The sequence below is a fragment of the Adiantum capillus-veneris genome, chromosome 18 (genome assembly GCF_014529385.1).
Source record: "Adiantum capillus-veneris isolate H3 chromosome 18, ASM1452938v2, whole genome shotgun sequence".
NCBI lineage: Eukaryota > Viridiplantae > Streptophyta > Polypodiopsida > Polypodiales > Pteridaceae > Adiantum > Adiantum capillus-veneris.
This window is the reverse complement of record NC_140948.1, coordinates 135,103,502-135,120,014: the sequence shown is the minus strand read 5'-3', so window position 1 is coordinate 135,120,014 and position 16,513 is coordinate 135,103,502. Positions and strand designations below refer to the sequence as shown.

At 44.9% G+C, this 16,513-nt stretch overlaps 1 protein-coding gene across 1 annotated transcript; it reads right to left on the bottom strand.

Annotated features, from left to right (window-relative positions):
• Positions 1-4,816: 4,816 nt before the first annotated feature.
• On the bottom strand, positions 4,817-5,339 carry LOC147436472 (uncharacterized). Its single transcript, XM_086488225.1, has 2 exons — positions 5,304-5,339; positions 4,817-5,161 (listed from the first exon to the last, which is right to left on the bottom strand). Exons 1-2 carry the CDS (start codon positions 5,337-5,339, stop codon positions 4,817-4,819), a joined length of 381 nt encoding a protein of 126 aa, XP_086344351.1.
• Between the last annotated feature and the right edge of the window lie 11,174 nt (positions 5,340-16,513).

Below are 16,513 nucleotides of genomic sequence, written 5' to 3'. Positions count from 1 at the left end.
GGTAAACCCTGTCTAGCTTCGTGCTTCTCTCCCACTTGAACGCTTGAAAATCACCCTCCAAGCACTGCTTCAGCCTGTCCAGCTTTTTCTTTTCTTCATTGAGTTGCGCATCCTCGACATATTGCTTTGAAAAGCCGCTTCTAGGGCTTCACAATCGTTCTTTTCTTCACCACACAGGCCATCAAATCATAGCTTCGCTTTACCACGAACCAAGAGCGGGAACATCTATGCCGTGCCTTCTTCTCTCAATAAACCGCTCTTCAGCACAAACAATCCATAATCTTGAAGCCAAGTTTTTCGCATCTTCAACCCCAGTGAAAATGGGAAAACCAGACCACATCTTCTCTAGCAGCACCTTCTCTTCAAAGGCCACACCTTTGGCATCATCAAAATCACCACTTCCACTTTAACTAGGAGCACTAGCACACTCCTCAGTGGGGCCACCAGAAGATGGAGGGGGGGAATGGGGGAACACACCCGGCACAACAACAGAGGCCGATCAAGGTATCCACAACACCCCTATCCTCTCAAAAAACACCTTCAAAAACACACTTTACGCTAGCAGACCTCTGCCTGCTCATTTTCCAATGCTTACACACTCCACAATGTTAGGAAATATGACATAACTAAGTAGATAATTGAGTAGATTACTTAATGGATAGAGATAATTTTTACACAAGAGATTATAGAGTAGAGAGAGAGAGAGAGAGAGAGAGAGTACAGACAATATACGTGGTTCACCCAATGTGGGCTACGTCCACGGGAAAGCAGCCACTCAATGGCTTTAGTACTTCAAAACAAGAAGTAGATTACAAAGGGATTATACCCTTTTGGAGCTCACGCCTTGCTTCACTCTCACCACCTCACATCAACTTCACAATGCACCACAATGCTTCACAATCTATTTTTGTGTGTAGAAGGGGCCTCCTTTTATAGGCCAAAATGGTTGGCCTCTCTCATGGGAGGCAGCCATGTGTAGCCGCCCTTGTGTAGATAAGTCCAAATTGGACCCTCCAATCCACCCATGTGTGGCTACCCTTGAGAAGACAAGTCCTCCTTTGAAATTGGCCACCAGCCACCGGCCATTGACTTTTGACCACTAGCCACCGGCCAACCGACCGGTCACTTTCTGACTACTTTTCGGCCGCCGTCGGACCATAATATTCCAGCAAAAAGGAATAATATTTGCTCAAAATTGGTCGTGAAAATTTTCGTTTCTGACGAGTGATTTTTCTTCACGCACGATGGCTTCTCCTCATAATGGGGGCCTTACAAATGTGCGTTTTTAATGCAAAAAATTACAAGGGGTAAATCAGGCTCCATACTTAACAATCTTCCACTCGAAGACTGATCTCCACACCAAACCTGTGATTGATTTCCATCCTGCCTTCTTATTCTTGAATGTTGATTGAAGATGAGCAAAAGCTCAACTTGTTCTTGTTGACCACCTTTGTAAACATGTCTACAGAATTTTCACTTGTATGTATCTTTTCTAGCTTTAGTTGTCCTTCTTCCAAACGTATGAAGTGATATCTCACCTCAATATTCTTTGTCCTTGAATGAAAGGCTGAGTTATTTGTAAGGTGGATAGAGCTTTGGCTATTACTGTACAAGACACAAATGTCTTGTTTGAATCCAAGCTCTTCTAAGAATCTGTGAATCCACATAATTTCTTTGCTTGCCTCCGTCATTGCTACATACTCTGCTTCCGTGGTAGAAAGTGAGACCATTTTCTACAGCTTTAAAGCCCAGCTTACTGTTGTGCCTCCAATCGTGAATACATAGCCAGTAGTGCTCCTTCAAGTATCTTTGTCACCTACCATATCTGCATCAGCATACCCTTAAAGAAAAATATTAGTTCCTTCAAAATACAAAGCATTTGTTGTTGTCCCTTTCAGATACCTAAGGATACACTTCACAGCTTGCTGGTGCTCTTTACCTTGTTTGTCCATGAACTTACTTACAACTCCCACTACATGTGCAATGTCTGGCATTGTCTAGACCATTGCATACATAAGAGAACCTACCACTGCAGCATATGAACTATATACATATAGGCTATCTCCTCTTGTGTCTTTGGACACATATCCTTGGTGAGTTTCAAGTGACTAGCCAAAGGTGTAGAAATCGTTTTTGCATTTTGCATTGCAAACCTTTCTAGTACCTTCTTGATGTAATCCTCTTGAGATAGCCTTATTGTCTTCTTCGTCCTTTCCCTTGATATCTTCATACCAAGTATCCTCTATGTAGCACCTAAATATTTCATTGAAAAAGATTTAGACAACTCTTTTTTTAGGTCTTTGATGTCCTGCATGTTAGCACTTGCAATCATCACGTCATCAACATACAACATTAGGATGATGAACTTTCCATCTCCCAAATTCTTCGTGTAGACACAATGATCTGAGTTGCACCTTCTGAATCCATGATCAATCATACATCGATTGAACTTCAAGTACCATTGTCTTGATGCTTGCTTTAAACCATACAAGCTCTTCTTTAATCTACAAATCATTTTTTCATTACCTTTTACTTCATACCCCTTTGGTTGAAGCATGTTAATATCCTTCTCTAAGTCACCGTGAGGGAATGCCGTATTTACATCCATTTGCTCAAGATTTAGATAATGAGCAAACATAAGGCTTAAGACAAGCCTAATTGAGTTCATTTTTACAACAGGAGAAAATATTTTATTGAAGTCAATACTTTTCTTTTGAGAAAACCTTTTTACCACAAGCCTAAACTTGTTGCTCCGTCTTGAGCGATCACGACCCTTTTGGTTTTTGAATCTCTCCTTAGGCCTTCCTCTTGTTTCCACTGATAGTGCAACACTTGATGATTCTCCTATGCTTCTCCTTTGCATTTCTTTGCTTAGGAGAACACCCACAACATCAAACTTAAGAGTATTTGTGCCATAAATAGAATTACTTACAGCCATCACAAGGCTGTCCCAACTATCCGATAGAGATGATAGTATAAGTAGAGCTCGCACTTCGTCATCAAAATTGATTTTCACTGATCAAAGTTGACGTATATTGGTGTTAAAGTCATTGAGGTGTTCTGCAACTGAACCATTCTTTTCCATCTTTAGATTGACCACACACTTCATGAGAAACACCTTATTAGATGCCGATGGTTTCTCGTAGAAGTCGTCAAGTGACTTCATCAAGTCCTCTGCGGTCTTCATCTCCAAAACGTTGAAGGCCACCGTGGATGCCAAGCTTAGCCGAATTGTTCCTAATGCCTTCCGATCAAGGACGATCCATGCTTCATCTGTCATTGTTGCGGGCTTCTTTGCAAGACCTCCTAGTGACAAATAAAGGTCCTTCTGGTAGAGATAGTCTCCAATCTGCATCTTCCAATGTTGGTAGTTCTTGCCGTTGAACTTCTCGATCTTGAGCTTCCCTTCCTCCGCCATTACTCCCAATCAATTCAAGGAATCCTTTCCTTGAGATACCTTAGCTACGAGCAAACCTTGCTCTGATACCAGTTGTTAGGAAATATGACGTAGCTAAGTAGATAATTGAGTAGATTACTTAATGGAGAGAGATAATTTTCATACACAAGAGATTATATAGTAGAGAGAGAGAAAGAGTACAAATGATATACATGGTTCACCCAATGTGGGCTACGTCCACGAGAAAGCAGCCACTCAATGGCTTTAGTACTTCAAAACAAGAAGTAGATTACAAAGGGATTAAACCCTTTTGGAGCTCCCGCCTTGCTTCACTCTCACCACCTCACATCAATTTCACAATGCACCACAATGCTTCACAATCCATTTTTGTGTGTAGAAGAGGCCTTCTTTTATAGGCCAAAAGGGCTGCCCTCTCTCATAAGAGGCAGCCATGTGTAGCCGCCCTTGTGTAGACAAGTCCAAATCGGACCCTCCAATCCGCCCATGTGTGGCCGCCCTTGAGAAGACAAGTCCTCCTTTGAAATCAGCCACCGGACATTGAATTTGGCCACCGGCCACCAGCCATTGACTTCCGGCCATCGGCCATCGGCCATTGACTACCGGCTACCGGCCAAGCGACCGATTGTTTTCGGACCACTTTTCGGGCACCGTCCGACCATAATATTTCGGTGAAAAGGAATATTCCGGTGATGGTTTCCGGTGAGTGATTTTTCTTCACACACGTGGCTTCTACTCATAACGGGGGCCTTACAAATGTGCGTTTTTAATGCAAAAAATTACAAAGGGTAAATCAGGCTCCGTACTCAATATACAAAACCACCACACAAAGCACACCTACTGCCACAGTCTGTCTCTACCCTCACACACACACACACACACACACACACACATAGCCGCTCAATCTCACTCTCTCGCACAAAACACCGCCGGTCCGGAGGGGCATACACATCCACACTGCCGGCACCGCGGGGAAATACAAGAGCAGAAGAAAGAGAAGGGGGACAGGGGAAATGACAACAAAACGGGATAAGTGGACTCTATTCTATCAAAAAAGGCCTTTACATGGACACGAGCGCCAGGATATGGTCGGCTCGATGAACAACACACCATTCAAAACTTTGCTTCACAAAAAATACAACAAGCGAACCCTAGTTCTCCGCTGCACCATAGGCTTCCTCACACTTCCGACCTTGTGGGCACACCCATCTGCCGAAAAACCTTCTCCCCAAAGAAAAAAAACTCTCTTTTGATCCCAAAAAAAAGAGTAAAAAATGCGATTTTTATAAACCCTCCACCTTTTTCAAACTTTCCCTTTTTTTTCAACTTTCTAAATATAGTCAATGTCGCTTGTGCTTCTTTGAGCTTTGGCATATACTATTTGGCTCTTTTGCTATTCAATTAATTAATTAAGGGAGAAGATTCCTTCTTGCTGCTCTCCACCAAAAGAAAAGATTTACGCTCGGTGGTTCCCATGCCGCATTCTATTTGCGCCCTGTTCTTGGTGGTCATCGCAGCAACGGACCTCCTTCCCCTGCCATGCGCAATCGCCATGTCTGCACAGACCAGACAACAAAGACCTCCTGTGCAGGCAAATCGAATTGAGCTGACCGCATGCTCTCCATGCCGACCTGCTGATGCCCACCCGCTGTGATGAATTTCTACGCAGCCTATTCCATCGCATTTAAGCTGTTCAGCTGCATCTCGCTTCCCTCGCTTCAGTGCAGCACAGAGAAGTTTGTGCACCTGTGAACATCGCATGCAGAACCTTTGGTTCCAAGACCCTCTTGAGAGAATGGAGCCCTACTCTGCAACTCCTCCAAAAGCACGTGCCACAAAGAGAGAGAGAGAGAGAGAGAGAGAGAGAGAGAGACTTCCATCTATGCACCTGCCTCTCCCCATAGCCGATGCATATGCTCAACATTTCTTGCACTCAATGCGTCGCCTCCAATTTGCTTATTCATCGATTGCAGGCTCGTGGGACCTGTCAAGCATTTCCACTATCAGCGCCCGCAAAAATCATTTTTCCAAAAATACAAAATTCTTCATGATAACACATGTAAGCTATCTTTTTCTCTCTCTGCCCCTCCACGTGCCACCTTCTCCCTCAAAGAGGCTCAAACCTATAAGAGCATCTCTTAAGATTCTTACGAAAAGAAATCAAAAAAAGATTGGGGCGACATACTTTCTTTTACTTCCCGTTTAGCTTTGAAGCTCATCCCTCTTTTTCCCCAAGTCCAGCAAACCTTTCTTTTGCCTTTACAAATAATAACCAAGGGGTTTTTAAACCCTCGTTCCCCACGTTGTCGATACTCTGTGCACTAATTCTCGAGCTGCAAAAAGCTACTCAAGGTTGCTGACCCAGAGTCCGAACTTGCCAACCCACGTCGCACTTGAACTTTGTCGAGGCCGCAAACCGGGGCTGCAAAAGCCAAGAAAATTACCTGGTGCTGCCCTGCCGACAACTGTTATCAAACTCCCACCTAGCACAACTGGAGCATCGCAACTCCGATTGTCAAGCCATTAATTCTTATCAACTCCACGTAACATGGGCCACCCTTTGAAACCTAGTCAAGCTCAAGAACCATCAGATCGCACATCTTTTGATGATGTCAAGTGGGCACACACTCGATCTCGACAAATCTTCCACTGGCAATAACTTTCCCTCTGGAGCTCCGATTGAAGATCCAAAAAGACGGGCACGCCCCATAATTTGAGCTCTTTAAACCTATCCACACGCACTAACTCTGAACACATGTTCTTACCTGCCGTATCTATCGTAGATCTACAAAACCCTCCATCTTTATACCACCATATCTTTCACACAGGGGCTCCGTTTGACTAGCCATCTGTATGAGTTTCTAGAGCATCTCGAGCACTACATTCCCAAGCATTGTCCATTCACTTAACACACTTTCACTTGCCATCATGAGTGGCACTCTCTAGGGCCTTCTTGGCCTAAAAAATCGCATCACACATACATCTCCACTGCCACTTGCCTGCCTAGGGCCTTCATACTTGCTTTAGCACCTTGTCCTACACCTGCTAGCACCCTTAACCTGGCATTTCTCACTTCCCAGCATGGACCAACTTTGGATGCACCAACGTATTGAAAAGAAAAAAAATTCTTGCAAAGTATGTACCTCGTACATGAGTGGTTTGATTAGTGTTATCTTGAGGATTTGTAGACAGAGCCTTGCTCTCGTGATGTCTTAGAAAACTTGTCAAAATCATGCTTGCCAAAAATGGGTGGATCCTCTCGTTGCGTGATTACATCAATGACAAACAACTTGCCTAGGAGCCATGCCCTAGCAAACTTGTTTTATAGTTTCGTGAAATTGTAATGAATGGTTGGCCTTGCCGAACACCTTCGACTTACATTCCGGGCATTGTTTGTACCGGCATGCCATAGGCCTTGCCTGAACACCGTGATATTTTTCCTTAACAAATATCCCTCATGGTGTTGAAGCTTGCTTTTACTAATGATAAAATTTTACAAAATTTAAATGAATAAAAGACATTGAAGCCAATAGATCGACAGCCTTTTGCATGTCGATGGTTCTCGACAACACCTTCCATGCCTTGCATGGCTCTACATAATAAATTTACAATAGCTTGTCACATGTCGTGCATGCTATACCGGGATCCTTGATGAAAAGCACCCGACATGCCTTTCATAGGCCTAGCATGCCCTTCATCTGTGGTGAGTTGTCGATCCTTGTGTTTGTGATCCACACAATCCCAAACGCTTTAGCAAAAGCTGATTTGGAGCTTCTCTTTTCAACGATTGCTTTCAATCATTGAGGTCTTAGACATCCGTGACTTCAATTGACAAGCCTCAGCTCTTGAATCCTGATGATCAGCACTTTAAATGTCAATATCTGTACTGCTGAGGGCTTTATCTTCATACTTATATGGGGACACTTTGTCCTCGTCTTTTGACACCTTGCCTTTGCATGCCTTGCACTCCCTCCATGTCGTTGCATGCATTGCCTCAACCTCACTAGCGTGCCTCCTTCATGACCTTCTTGGCTTACCCCACTGTGGGAAAGGCCCCTAGGGTGGCCTTAGGGAACCCTTAGGGCAACCATTCCGTCAAATTGTCCAAGACCGGTGCCGAATGGGGCACACTGTTCTACTGGTCAACTTTTGCTTCTCATGCGAGCTCATCCGATCTACTCCCAGGTCGCCATGAGCTTCTTCGTCCCTGACGCTTCCCTGCTTGTTGCTGCATGCCTCCATTTTTTTAATTCTCCCCTTTCTTACACTCGTTAACCCCTTCTCATCTACATTGTGCCTTATTTTTCAAATGGGTAGCCACCCCTTGGGCTTTTGGGCGGCCTTGCCCCCTTTTGGTTATATGTTGACCAAGAATTGCCAACCACAACATGTTTCTCCAGTAGCCCTTAATCTCATTATGAGTCCACTTATCCATGCAAAGGTCTTGAAGAAGACCGCAGTCCGAACAAAAAGCTCATCAATAGCTCTATGTGCTTGTGTAAGGGCACCACATTTGACATACATACCGACCAAAACATTGCCAAGTATAGCATTGAGCTTACATATCAATCAAAGCATTGCCAAATTACCACATTAGGAATATATCTCTACCACATTAGTATCGAGCACAAGATTTGGCATACATCTCAACCGAAATATTTTGAAGGCCATCATATTTGGCATGCTTATCAACTGAAGCATTATCAAGCACAACCTTGCTTTACCAACAACTGCATTGCATTTGGCATACAAATCCACTAAGGTATTTCCATGCACGACAGCTTTTGGAATACAAATTTGTCCAAAGCATTTCTAGGCGCCCAATTATCAACCAAACTAGCGTCGCCGAGCAAAAATGTAGTTGCACCCCCATCAATGTTCCCTACACGGGTATCCGAGACTGCAAAGAAAACTTATCCGGCCATAAGTTGTGCATTGAATGCTCAATTTGAGCACTGTAAAGCACATGCTTAAGCCCCTACCCGATTCTATGACTCGGTGTCGTGCCGCTCCGCTCCCATGACAAGAAAATGAGCAAAGGAAAGCCAATCAGGTTTATTTGAAGCTTAGAGGATTATACGGCAGTTATAAGGGCTTGCTAACAAGCCAGTTTTTTAAGCTGAAAGTGTGCCAGATGCGGCTCTAAGGGTCAGAAGATGTCTTGGTAATGCTAAACAGTGAGTATTATTGAAATGGTCATAGCTGGGGTTTTATTAATCCAAGTTGAAGTACTCAAAAAGCTCTACATGCTCGTCAATCGGAGCTACGGGTAAGAAGTTATGACAGTTTTAAGTTGAGTCAGTAGCAGATCTGTACCGGATTGGGCAACTGCAGCTGAGGGGGCAAAAATGAAATGAATGCATCGAGCTGAAGTACTCACTTTGTGGAGCGCATCGGTCTTTTGAGATCAGTGATCGGAGTTCCGGTTACCAAGATATTGGCCGGTAAATATTCACCGAGGGCCAATTCCGTACCAATCCGGTCCGCTCGGCCAACGAGCTGCAGCTGGGATTTTGGAATGCATGGAGCAGTAATTGGTTTGAGTATCACATTCGGAATGTTGATACGGGCATCGAAGTTCAAGAAGATAATGCCGTGTTTGGCAGTGCTTTGCTAGCTATGTATGCCAAATATGGTGCCGTAAATTTTGCAGAGCTTCGTGTCTGGAATGTCGTCTTTTGGAATGCAATAATTGTAGGCGATGCCTTGGTCGGTATGTGTACAAAAATAATGCGGGAACTAAAAATTATCAATAATGTTATCATGCTTGGCATTGCCTTGGCCGAATGTATACAACACCTCATGGCCGGAAAGTGTGTCTGAATGCCGCCAATGAAGGAAGCTTTGGCCAGGGAAGAAATGTTGTGCTTGACAATGCCTTTGCCGATATGTATGCCAAATGTGATTCCCTTACGATGATTATGGCCGCCAATGAAGAAGCATGGCAAAGCCTTGGTCGACATGTGTATCGGACATGAACCCGAAGCTTTGCATGGGCCATTTGTATGCCAAATGTGATGCCCTTTACAAAGGCCGGCCGCCCAAAGGCCTTCTCAATGGTCGCCCATGAAGTCAATGAAGGAGGGTTTTTAAAAAACCTAATGTAAAGCAAAAAAGGGAAAAACTCATGGCGTAACACAGAGGAAGCGACGCATGAAGACGAAGATGGAGTCGCGCAGCGCACTCCGGTGCTCCGACGACGACGCGCCAGAAACGTAAATGGATCAGCTTGCCATGGCGCAAAATTCCGGCACCAGCGGGGCTGGATTTCATGTTGGTCATCCGCCAGGCTACCACGTCATTAGGAGGCCCTTCCCATTAGCGATATCGCTAATGGGATGGCCAAAAATAGGGTTTTTTTTCTCATGCATCTATAAAAAAGGAATGGCTCTTGGGACTCGGGCATCATCTTCTCTTGCCATGAATACTCTATCGGAAGAGGAAGCCAAGGCTCATGGGCTCTCTCTCTTTAAGCGAAGAGGGAAAAAGCTCTCGAACTCTCGGAAGCAAAGGTTAGCCAAGCTCTTAATCTCTTAAGCTATCTATCTCTCTCGGAAGGAAGGCTCTCTAAGCCAAGGCCTCTGGAGCTCATTAGCCATTGTGCTACCAAAGTTCTCGAAATCGTGCTACCAAAGCTCTCGAACTCGTTCTTCCAAAGCTCTTGAACTCGGAAGCAAAGGTGAGCCCATTATTCCTAATCTGCTCCTCATACCTTCAAGCCGAGGCTAATCCTTCTCATACCTTCAAGCCGATGCTAATCTTCCTCATATCATAAGCTCGATGATAAACCTCTCTAATCCCTTTAAGTAATCCTAATCTAAAGCTCTCAAGGCTAAGCTCTTTAATCGGAAGCTTAAGCAATTGAAGCCATCCTGATCTAAAGCTCTCGAGTTTAAGCTCTCTAACCAAAGTTTCTCAAGCTCTCTAAGCCAAGCTTCTCGAACCTCAAGCCACAAGCCATCATAATCCTAATATCGCTATCATGAGCCATCAAAACCTTAACCGGATAATCTTAAGATCTCTAGGCCATAAGCTCTGGATATCATTAAGCCTTGATTAGCCATTCGAACCAAACCAAACTTAAGGCGGATCACGATAAACCCATTCAAATCAGAGATTTAAGCCATAAACCTTAAGCCAAATTAGACGGGCATTGGCAGACGGAAGTCCCTGAGCCTTACTGGGAAGAATCAGAAGGCGATACAAAGCAGGTGATTGATAGTTTCTTGTTAGCACCTGGACTAAGCCAGGTTTTATCTTGTAAGGGGCATTAAGCCTCCATTAGTGATTGATTAATGATGACTACTATGGCTTAACTGGATTTAAGAGTACCGTTTGTTTTGAGCACTGTCTTGTTAATTGTGCCTGCTGCATCTCCTTTCCCCACACCTCTCACAGCCAGGGGCTCAGTGCCTTCCCGGCTCTCCATTCGCACATTTATCCCCCGACATTCTTGGTGAACCCGACGCGAAACGAGCCGGGGTGGGAGGTCAGGATGGAGATTCCAACAGAATTGAAGCAGTTTATTGAAGATTACAACCTGAATATATTTGATAAAAATCTAGCAACAGTAGATCTGCCCAAAATGTTGGGCTTAGTTCAGAGGTGTTTACAAGAAGTAAAAGCTATGAAGGTGAAAAAGCAGCTTGATGATGCAGTGGAGATGGCACTTGATGCTGTGCATGAGCAGTATGGAATTTTTCAAGGTCATGATCCAGATGGACTCGTTGCATGTTATAAAGCGAAGATGAGGAGCCGAGGAATTCCAGAAGAGCGGATGATTTCGACCTTTGAAGAAGTTGTAACCTCCGAGTTTAAAGATACGGTCCAAGAACTGGCAGAGACATACCCCACACACTGGAATTATTTTGCAGAAGGGTTAATTCATGAAAGCTCAGAATTATCGAGTTAACGATGAAGGAGATTAATGATCGAGGCCAGATTATTTTCTATAAAGAAGAAGGGGATCATATGCAGTTCCTTAATTATGATCAATTTTGGGACCATATTTCTGCAAGAAGTCAAGCCAAGGCAAATACAGCTTTGGAAGAAGCAGATTCAACTTCAAAGGACCATATTTTAAGCAACCAAGCAAAGGTACATGATGATTTTTCTGCTGAAACACAAATGTATGAATTTTTTCCGAAGATTTCTCGCATGGAAGTTACTTCGAATAATGATTCTAGTGAAGAGCTAGACTGTACATCAAATTTTTTTCAAGCTACTGACCCTGACATGGGATGCTCTCAACAAGTTTATCAAGAAGATGAGCCACTACATGCTTCTAATGGTTCTATCAGCACTATAGCTGAGCAGGGTAGTAGATTTATTGTAGATGATTGTATAAACAAATCTATTATACATGCAATAGCTAATGAAGTGGGCGAGACTGAGAACCTAACACAGGATGTACCTAATAATGCCAGTGAGCTTATGGTTATTTCTGGTAATATGTTTGTTGAATATATTATCACGAAAGCAGATTCTATAATTGAAGATTTTTTGACCCAATCTGAAGGAGAAGGTTATAGCGGTATAGCTCAGCTTTGTGATGCATGTACCCCTTCAGAGGGGGTGCTTGATGAATCTTTTCCAAGTTATAATGGCTTGTTAAATAGCATGGATGCAGATGAGGAAGCAGAGGGCGATATTGAAGATTGCCTACATCATGTTGATTGTGAGCAGGATATTGACATGGATTGTACATCTATGCCTATTTACGGGCTGCACGAGGAGCTAACTCCTATAGCTTTTAAGAATGTAGAGACTTCCAAGGATGATATTCCCAAGTGAAGGGGATCGGGGAGCACCACAGACGGAGAGTGAGAGAGAGAGAGAAGGAGACAGACACGATGTGGGTGGGGAGACTCCAAGAGTGAGCAGCCCCCTATACACTTATGCTATGTATAAGGTATACAAGTCAGTGGGCGCCCAGACTCTGGGCGGCCGGACAAGGCACAGACGCCTATACCCCAACAACCTCCCACTTAAAGGCGACTGTGCCTTTAAGCAAGAGAACCTAGTCTAAAGACTACAAAAGCCGAGAGAAAACCGCTCTCAACCGATGCCCACTGGCTGGCTGTGATCGTGTGCATCCGGCTGTCCTGCTCCCGTGTAAGTCCATACACCACCAGACGTACCGCACACGTACTGCAAGTATGTACGCAATACCTGCATATCTCCCTCGTGCACTATGCCATCATCAGTCAACAAACGACTGACAACCCCAACTGCAAATGCTCCCACTGCAGCTGCGATATCCGGTCTCAAGATCAGCATCTCATACATGAGACCACCGAATGCCGATGCAATGCTAGCGGGCCCTGCTAGCTCTACGGAGCATGCATCAACATATATGTCCCTGGCAATAGGCATCTCTGACTGACAAGGCGTGTCAGCCACATGCATCTCCTGACTGTCCGCAAAAGACGCATCAACCTGTCGTGCAACCTCAGAGCAAACCAGCTGCTCTAGGTGTCTGCTGGAAGACATATCCTGCACAACTATATCCCCATGCTCACTGTCGAGCATAGAAAGGAATGACTGCATAATCGCTGACATCTCAGCCTCCTCTGCAATCATCCACTGCAAACATGAACACTCAATCTGTTGTGACTCACTAGAGCTCTCATGCTCTAACTCCGTATGCATAGACTCTTGCACAACGTCCTCCTGTCGTGACTCACTAGAGCAAGACCGCTCTACCTGTCTATCCTGCATAGAAGTATCTAGCACAACTGAGTCTCTGCTTTGCTCAGTCACTAGCAAAGTATGCATGTCTGACTCTGTCACCTCTCTGTGTGACTGCTCAAGTCGTGCCCCAACTGTGTGCACAACGAGCTCACTACTCTGCACTCCATGCAAAGTACCCTGCAACCCATGAGCAAAAGAGACTCGCCTGCTCTCTCGCTCTCTACCTGGCTGCATGATCACAGAGACAACACCGTCTCTCTCGTGATCCACATGCAATGGGTAACCTGTACCACTCCTGGCACCTCTCGCAATCACTAGCGAACCCAAATGCAACGCAAAAGATCGCTCAAGCAGCGATACCCGACATCCACTATCCCGTAACTGTCTGACTGAGATCAAATCTCGTCTCAGATCTGGCACATAACGCACATGACGCAGGGTAAATCTCATACCACTGGGCAAGGACAAACATACGTCTCCTGTACCCTCAATGTCATACATAGCACCATCAGCCATGTGCACACAACCAAGTCTCCCACTAGAAAATGTGCTAAACCACTCACGATGCGACGTGACATGGAAAGTAGCATCTGAATCTAGTAACCAATGTGAAGACAATGTGCAATCCGATATGCAATCCGTAGACATAAGATCGTCTGAAGACAAGCTAGATGTAAATGTGACATCGCCATCACAAGCATACTCAGTAACCACCGTACTGATCTCACTAGCATCTGTCATGCCCAAATCTGCATCACGCATCTGTCGCCTCCGTTGTCTCAAACGCCTGAAACATCGACACCTAATGTGCCCTCTATGTCCACAATGCCAACATGTCAAGTCTCTATGCCGTCGAGACTTGCGTGTGGGACCAATCTCTCCCATGGACATAGAAGTGGGACTAGACTCCCCTGTAGACATGGATGTCGCGTACATAGCATGTAAACTCTGCCATAAAGCATGAGTTGTAGTCTCCCTCGAGACCTGCTAGTAAACAGACTCAACCAGATGCAAACAAATCGTAGACATTGCTAACTCATCAAGATCCTGCCAATCATCATCACGCATAGACTTGGGCTTTGCCGATAAACCATGCAAGGGTTTATCCTGCCCCAAATCCGCCAATGCAACAAGCATATGTTCCTTCCAAGCAACAAAATCTACACCATCAAACTGTGTCAGACCATAACGCTGGAAGTCAAATGAAAAATCAGCCATAATGCTCGCAAAAGAGCAACCAACAATGAGTAGCAAATGTCAACCAAATCAGCCCTAAACTGGCTCGAATCGCATCAACAAAAGTCTGCAAATATGGCTGTAAGATATGGCTACAAATCAGCCCCAAAACAGCCCCAAAATTCAGCTCTTAAACAACTGCATAAACAAGTCACAAACGTGTCCCAGATCAGCCTACAACTGAGTCATACATGGACACCTGCAAAGAGGAAACAATGGCTGAAAATTCAGCGCCCAAATAAGCCCTCAAACCTGCCTGTAAACTTGTAAACCTGTAGCTGAAACCTGCTGAAAAACCTCAAGCCATTAGTGCTTGAATCCGGCTACCTAGCTCGTAGCCACACAAGCATACATCACAATACTCACTCCTGTGAGTGTGCCAAGATAATTGTACGCCTGTCAAACCCGTGAGCTAATCACCAAGCCCACACTGTGCGGTATCGATGCATACACACGCACCAATCTCCCACCTGCAGAGAACACCGCACGCAAATGTTGAGTGCAACCCGCAATCTCTACCTAGATCGCATAAATGATGCGCATAAAACTCATGGGAAAATTTCGCCAGAGTTTCGTCAGTAAAACGGCCACAAAACCAGTAACCAAACTGACTGCACGCTCAAAACCATGAGCAACCAAAGCGCATCAAACCGTACTCCAAATGCATGCACCAATCTCCACACTTTGCATACATCATTGCAAACACCTGCAAATCTAGTACACAAATATCTGCTCTACCTGTGACTGCCAAAAAACATGCTCGAGGCATACATTGCCGAGCTCAAAATGCAATCACATTAGTCTCCCTGAGCATCAAACCACATAAGGCATACATCGTATCCTCCCACCTGTGAGGAAACTTGCAGCAAATATCACTCTCACATCTGAGAGCAAACCATGTGTGGAATCCTCGACACATAATAAACAACTGCTGCTGCTGCAGAAAATTCAGCGTTCAGAATTTTAAAATTCTGATATGACGAGCGCGTCCGGAGCATGCCAAAACCCCAAGGTAGACTCCTGGATCATATGTATCCGAGTCCGGGTGTGAAAGCTATGCCAAAAACAGTGTTTTTGGGACCCGAAAGTGCACAAATAAACTTGTTGCTGTACCTGTTGTAATTCAAAGCATAATTTCAGCAAATAGACATCACCATCGCGTTCGGAGCGTGCCAAAACCCTGACCTAGACTCCTGGATCATGTAGATCTGGCTCTGTATGACGGAGCTACGAAAAAAACTGCATTTTAGAGCCTGAAAATGGCAAAAACGAGCTGCACACAGTCTTGAACCTGCTCTGCTCCACTCTGCGTGATGCAATGTCCTCTCAATGCAAGCTCCAACACAAGAGCTCTGCCACAACAGCATCCAAGCACTCGAATGTCAAGCTCTCCTCCGTCGAGCACTTCTCTAACGAGCTCCACTGAGCTCAAAAGCTCCTCTCACCAAGGAAGCCGCAACCGCCTCCTCGACCAAGCTTGACCACACCAAGCTCTTAAGCTCCAAAGACAATGCTCCTCAAGCTAAAATCGCTCTCCATGAAACTCCGCGATCGAACTCCACCGTCGAGAGCAAGCGAGCTATCGCCTCGAAGCTCTCAAAGCCGTCGTGCTCTCCGCGGTCACCATAGCTCTGATACCAATTGAAGGGGATCGGGGAGCACCACAGACGGAGAGTGAGAGAGAGAGAGAAGGAGACAGACACGATGTGGGTGGGGAGACTCCAAGAGTGAGCAGCCCCCTATACACTTATGCTATGTATAAGGTATACAAGTCAGTGGGCGCCCAGACTCTGGGCGGCCGGGCAAGGCACAGACGCCTATACCCCAACACCAAGGATGTTATGGATGAAGATTTTCAGGACAAAGCTATTATCATTATCAACCTCAAGAGCCAGGTAAAAATCTCTCTGATGATACAAGTCCAGAAAGTCCTTAGATTTTTCGTAATGGCTATGAAGCTAGAGGGGGTGATGATGCTAAATCATCACTGATAATGCATAAAGTGCTCAGGATTTTTCATTTCTTTCGGGAATGTGCCAAATGTGGCTGGATTTGGATATTATTCCTAATTCTTATGTCAATGATTTCCTGGCTACCAGTTAAAGGGAGTCAGAATTCTTTGATTCTTGCTGGTAACGACCTTAAGTTACCAAAAGTTTATGAGATGTG

Bases quoted from the DNA above. Each gene is read 5' to 3' on its own strand.
- LOC147436472 (XM_086488225.1), bottom strand. From the start codon at position 5,339: ATGTTGAGCATATGCATCGGCTATGGGGAGAGGCAG. The intron at 5,162-5,303 runs GTGCATAGATGG...CGATGTTCACAG, and splicing joins TCGGCTATGGGGAGAGGCAG to GTGCACAAACTTCTCTGTGC.